Source organism: Daucus carota, chromosome 4 (assembly GCF_001625215.2).
Source record: "Daucus carota subsp. sativus chromosome 4, DH1 v3.0, whole genome shotgun sequence".
Lineage (NCBI taxonomy): Eukaryota > Viridiplantae > Streptophyta > Magnoliopsida > Apiales > Apiaceae > Daucus > Daucus carota.
The window spans coordinates 31,989,963-31,995,789 of record NC_030384.2 but is presented as its reverse complement, the minus strand read 5'-3'; the positions used below and the strand labels follow the sequence as shown (position 1 = coordinate 31,995,789).

The window sequence follows — 5,827 nt, the reverse complement described above, 5'->3', positions numbered from 1 at the left end:
GAGCGAAGAAGTGTTTACTTGCCAATTACCCCCTCCATCATATTAAGAAGTATTTAATCATAGTTCTTTTTTCCATCTCTGCTCGTATTTATTGGGTTGACTTTTGATTATATTAGCTAGTTGATATATTAAAAATGATAAATAAGAGAGGGTAAAGTTGAAAAATTGTTGATAAATGTGCATTGAAAAGAGAAAGCCTCAACTATTTTGGGATGAAAAATTTTCTGAAAGGATGATCTAATTTGGGATGGAAGGAGTATATATTAGGGCTGGCAATTTCAGACACGACCCAATAACCCGACACGAATTCGACCCGTAAAGTACGAATTCGGGTTAGGGTATTTCGGGTTCGGGTCGATTTCGGGTTGATTCAAAACTGACCCGAAAAAATCGGGTCATTTTCGGGTCGGGTTCGGGTAACCCGAAATCAACCCGCATACATACATATATATTATATATTTAAGAGTTACAGTAATATTTAATATACAAAACCCTCAGTAGTCAGGACACTTGCTCTGTTGCTCATAATACTTCTTTCTTAGTGCTAAGTAGTAAGTCACGGCCGCCTCTCTTGGTATCAACCCTAAATCTCTGAATCTCTCAACCCTGAATCTCTCGCTCTCGTTCTCTTCTTTTAGCCTCCACATCAAAAACTCTCTCTTTTCGAATCTTCAACTTCTCAATCTCCTCCCCCTCTCACTCCAATTCGAATCTCTCACTCCCCTCTTAACTAGATTCGTATTGGATTTACTTTTTCAATTTCGAAATGGGTAAGTTTATCTCATTTCGGTTCGAACAATCACTCGCCCTCTCAGTTTGTGAAGTGTATGAACTAAATATGCAGTTTGTTTGTGTATCCTGAGCTTGATGATTTTTTTAAGAGATCTGTGTACATGCTGAAATTGATTAAATTTGGAGAGCTTCGGGTCATTTCGGGTCGTGTCGGGTAACCCGAAATTATATCGGGTCGTGTTCGGGTTACATATCTGTACCCATTAAATTTTCGGGTCGGGTTCGGGTTGGGTTAAAAATACTACCCGAGAATGCTGACCCGACACGAACCCGACCCACTACCCGAAATTGACAGCCCTAGTATATATTGAGTATATTGCACTTTGTAACCCCAGGTTTTGGCTCATTAGTAAATCAGATCTCACACTTTGAAACATGACAGTTTGTAACCCTAAGTTTTATTTAGCTTTCGGTTTGTAACCCTGACCCACACATCCGTTAAAAACAGCCGTTAACTTTAACTATTTGAGAAGTAACAGTGCGTATATTAGTTTATAACAGCTACCTTACCCCCTGTGACCCCTCAAAATTTATGTATTATATTTTGAAATTATTTCTGAGCACACACAATTATGTAAAAAAATTTAAAACCTTTTTTAAAATATGTATTTTAAAATTTTAAAATAAGTTACATCGTTTATGTAATAATAAATAAATTTTCAGATTATAAATCTAAATATATATATTTTAAAATTTATTTTAAATTGATTTACATTGTTGTGTATGTTCAGAAATAATTTCAAAATAAAATACATAAATTTTGAGGGGTCACATGGGGTAAAGTAGCTGTTAGAAACTAATGTACACACGGTTACCTCTCAAACAGTTAAAGTTAACGGTTGTTTTTAACGGATGTGTGGGTCAGGGTTACAAACCGAAAGTTAAATAAAATTTAGAGTTACAAGCTGCCACGTTTCAAAGTGTGGGGTTTGATTTGCTAATGAGCCCAGGGTTACAAAATGCAATATATCTTTATCTTTATATATTTAATAAAATTTAGTAAACTATTAGTTATATTCACATTTTTTTTTATTCTATTTTTTCTTAATTTTAGTAACACACGCCATATATACGCACTCCCCGGAACGGAGAGCAGAGGCGGTCTGGATCCATGATCCATTGCAGAAACGTGTGAAGTTCCATTGAAATGGAAAGGAAAGATTATTTAAGTGAAGAAATCTAAGGTTGACCTTAAGCTTAAACCATGTGGAATTTGAATAATAGAACAAGGTATCGGGATCGCAAAACTATTATTGACATGACAGATTAATATAGTCGAATTTCTTCGAGTGCAAAGGAAACCAGGCGTCCAGGGCCTTCAGGCCTACAAAAGAAAAAATAAAAGTAGTACGGGCCTGGATCCAAGAACTTGTGGGCCTCGTTCATAAGTTTTCTTTTAACAATTTCACGTTCGGGTCATGCCTAAAGAATCTCCAACCATGAAGACCTCTAACTAAAATGTGAGTTAATATATCAAAAATAAAAAAAGCCAACCTCTTGAAAACTCACAGTCTAATTATATCTTGTTATTGTCTATTATTTTAGCCAACCTCCTATGGATGACTATATTTGTCGAACCTGTACATTTCTGTAAGAAATTTGCAGGAAGATGGCACATCACTTATTACCATATTAAACTGATATATTCTATTATAACAATTTAAAATATTAATAACATACTAATCCTAAATTATAACCAATACCATTGAAGCACAATGTCTTACAAGTTCAGCAAATTTTACATAATGTCTTGTAGATGCAATTTAACCAACGATTATAACCAACCTCATTGAAGATACTCTTGTGTTAGGGGCAGATTGTTAAATGTATTCAATGTTGTAAAAGCAGAAATCCGACTTAATTGATTAGGTCACTGAACAATGATTAATCGGAGATTAACTAAATTAATCAAAGATTGATCGGATTGATCCGGGATTAATCGGAGATTTAATCAGTTCAGCGAGATACAAAATAAAGATTAATCACCGATTTTAAGAACAGAGAATGTATTGACTATATAGATTTTATTGTCTTATTTAGTATAGGTTTGCATATCAGATTTTGCAGAATAAATTAGAGTTTGTCGGGCGATGAAGATATCACATTTTGGTGGAAGCATATATTTTTCAGAATTTATCATAGCTGATTTTCAGGAACGAATTTGGACTGGATAAAGAAGATATACATCATAGAGATCGTACTGCGAATGATTTAAGGAAGATCCATTTAAAAATTTCTAATTGATATGTTTTATGAAACTGATTATTAACATATCAATTATTTTTTTTTGCCTCATCGAATTCTTTACGTTGGAGGACTCGGCATCCATACTAGACTCTGATTAAACGTAGTTTTATAAATTATTTTAATTTTTTTTCTTTTAAATTGAAATATAATGTTTAGATCCCAGGAACATCATAATCGAATAATGACTGATTAAGTAAAATAGAAGAAATCTAAGTAAATATAATAGGGAAGAAAATTATTGGCAACTGATGACCTCTTTTTGCGAAACCAAACAAGATGGTAACAGCAAAGAAGATGTCATCGGAATAATATGTTGGTTACAAATGACGTGCAAAATGTGCTATGTCTCCTTTCCCAACAGTTCTTTATAGTAAGCATTAGGCCAAAAGCACATGTACAGTTCATATCTTCATTCATACCACTATACGAACCTCTTTTTAATTATATGAAATCAGATTAAATTATGAGATTTGACATAAAGTTTAGATTACTCTTGCCACTTATTTATCAATCCCTGCATGAACTGATTTCCATATCATTCTTTTTATTTAAAGTGTTCAAGTTGACATTCAAAAGTTAACCTCCCACAGTTAATATTATGAAATCATTTCTCTAAAAAAATAAAGCATGAAAGTTAAATTATCTAGAAGATCGTAATAAACACATGCAAAAATGGCAGATACATGAAAGCAGAAAAGATGAAGAATCAAGAAAATAAAGAATATGAATTAACGGAGTTGTGAGAACAAATTGGGTGACAATCATAGAAAGTAAAATCGCCCCATTACATGAAACTATAAAAAAACAAACATAAAAAGCTGTATCTATTTGTTTATATAAACGGCCCATGTGAATGGGTGGAGCCATGATAAATTTATACACTAAAACGGACTCCACAATGACTTGCTTTATATTTCTTAATTGCATGTACACCTTGTAAACCCAACTATAATTCTCTCTCCATTATTGCTCTCTCTCCAATTAACTTGCGAATTTTGTTTTGGACTTTGGACCCCCCACCCCTCCAACATTTTTCTCAAGTATCAAACAAATTTGATTTACTAACTCTATGCCTTTCTTAGGCTTCCCCGCCCCTCCCCACCCCCAAAACCTCCAAGAAAATGAGAGAACAAACAACCCCACTTGATGATGTCTATATGGTTTTGGGGACAATTACATATCTCAAAAGATGGTGTTAAAATAATGGTAAAACATTTCTTTTACGCAGACCTTACTTCTGCTCCTAGAAATGCAAACTCGTTCGATCCATATTTTTAAGTATGTACAAATGCTATCAAACTATAATGTGACAAAGAATTTCGAGACTCGGTGTGACTAGGTATTTTTGAGACAATAAATTTGGACGAAAGGGTAAAAAAGTGAATATGTATGGGGATGTAAGTATGTAAAATTGAGGATTCAAGAGCCAAAAGGAGCTCTATGAGGAATGCCTTTTCTTCTCCTACCAGGAGGGGTGGACATGTGAGCAAATGTGCCTTGTTCCGAGCCTTGACGCAATTCATCCGATCCTTGTTGAATTTGATGGTCTCTTGATGATGATGACGGTGATGTTAAATTCATGACTACTCTCCTGTTTGATATCCCTTGATCACCTCTTACTGCTACCTCATTCTTTGACTCTAAGCTAAAGCTAGCATTTCCGTTTCTCTTTATACCTACAAGCTAAGTCATTCATCAAACAAAATGCCATAAGAATACTATCATCATAATCATCACCATAACTTTACACCCAATAATTAAACACACATTCTGCATTTGTCAAAACACAGTAAAGAGGTGAAATGATGATGATTTAACCAAATGGCATTATGTGAAAGTGATGTTAATGAAGGCGATAAACACGTAATTAAGGAGAGATTGCGATGGATTACGAGAGTGGGTCTTGATGAGTTTAGGACCATAAGATCGAAAAGAGAGCAAGGAAAGGGAAATGCTAACCTTACAGCCAAGTGAACAGAATCGAAAAGGGTCCAAGAGGCTCCTGCCACAGATTTCACACAGATGAGAAACTCCTTTCCCTCCTGCAGATTTGGGCTGAGGCCTTTCATTCAAGAACATCACTCTTGCACTGTTTATCACATAGGTCTGTACTCCGCTTATATCAATCTCTCGTTGAACCTCCGATACCCTCACCACATCATGATACGACGACCTTCTTATCTGCCATAATCCACATTGTCCATTTACATCCATAATTCACTACAACCACAGGTGTTGGTGCGGTGGTTGAGTTCTAGTACCCCTTCCGAGAGTTCAGGACTTCGACTCCCGGTGTGCGTGTGTAATCAATTAGGAAAAAAGATACGAACCTGGATGACCTGATGATCTTTGTGCCGGGAAGAGCGGCAATAGAAGCAGAATGCATCACCGCCGCAATCAAGACAAAACATGTTACATTCACTCCTCGCGGCATCTTCATGAGTGCGACAAACCCGGAAGAAAGATGCGTTGAGCAATTGTTCTAGCCACGGTGGAACCAGTTGCTGCATTATATCCTGCGCTTCAACGCCATAAAATTTCAATACCTACATTATACATCACTCTACACACAAATATCCATATTTATAAGCCTTACCATTAACAGTTGAGTGGGGACTGCAGCAATGTGATGGATAAATCTTGGATTCTTGCCCTGATGGGGGCACAAAGATAATAAAAATTCTGCTCAGAGAATTTTCAGAAATTTTTGCAGAAGAGAGAGAGAGAAAGAGAGAGAGTTGTGTGTATACAAAAACAACCCACAACTTAGAATTCAACAACATAACAA

The 5,827-nt window shown here is 35.5% G+C and overlaps 1 protein-coding gene across 2 annotated transcripts; it reads right to left on the bottom strand.

Annotated features, from left to right (window-relative positions):
• Positions 1-3,745: 3,745 nt before the first annotated feature.
• LOC108217828 (protein RGF1 INDUCIBLE TRANSCRIPTION FACTOR 1) lies at positions 3,746-5,827 on the bottom strand. Of its 2 annotated transcripts, none has more exons than XM_017390719.2 (4): positions 5,636-5,827; positions 5,370-5,560; positions 4,999-5,220; positions 3,746-4,722 (listed from the first exon to the last, which is right to left on the bottom strand). In XM_017390719.2, exons 1-4 carry the CDS (start codon positions 5,820-5,822, stop codon positions 4,459-4,461), a joined length of 864 nt encoding a protein of 287 aa, XP_017246208.2. In that variant the 5' UTR covers positions 5,823-5,827; the 3' UTR covers positions 3,746-4,458. The 2 variants fall into 2 exon arrangements, with proteins under 2 accessions (XP_017246208.2, XP_017246207.1); XM_017390718.2 differs by having other exon boundaries at positions 5,370-5,555; positions 5,636-5,775.

Bases quoted from the DNA above. Each gene is read 5' to 3' on its own strand.
- LOC108217828 (XM_017390719.2), bottom strand. From the start codon at position 5,822: ATGTTGTTGAATTCTAAGTTGTGGGTTGTTTTTGTATACACACAACTC. The intron at 5,561-5,635 runs GTAAGGCTTATA...ATGGCGTTGAAG, and splicing joins TCCCCACTCAACTGTTAATG to CGCAGGATATAATGCAGCAA. The intron at 5,221-5,369 runs GTTCGTATCTTT...GGATTATGGCAG, and splicing joins AAGATCATCAGGTCATCCAG to ATAAGAAGGTCGTCGTATCA.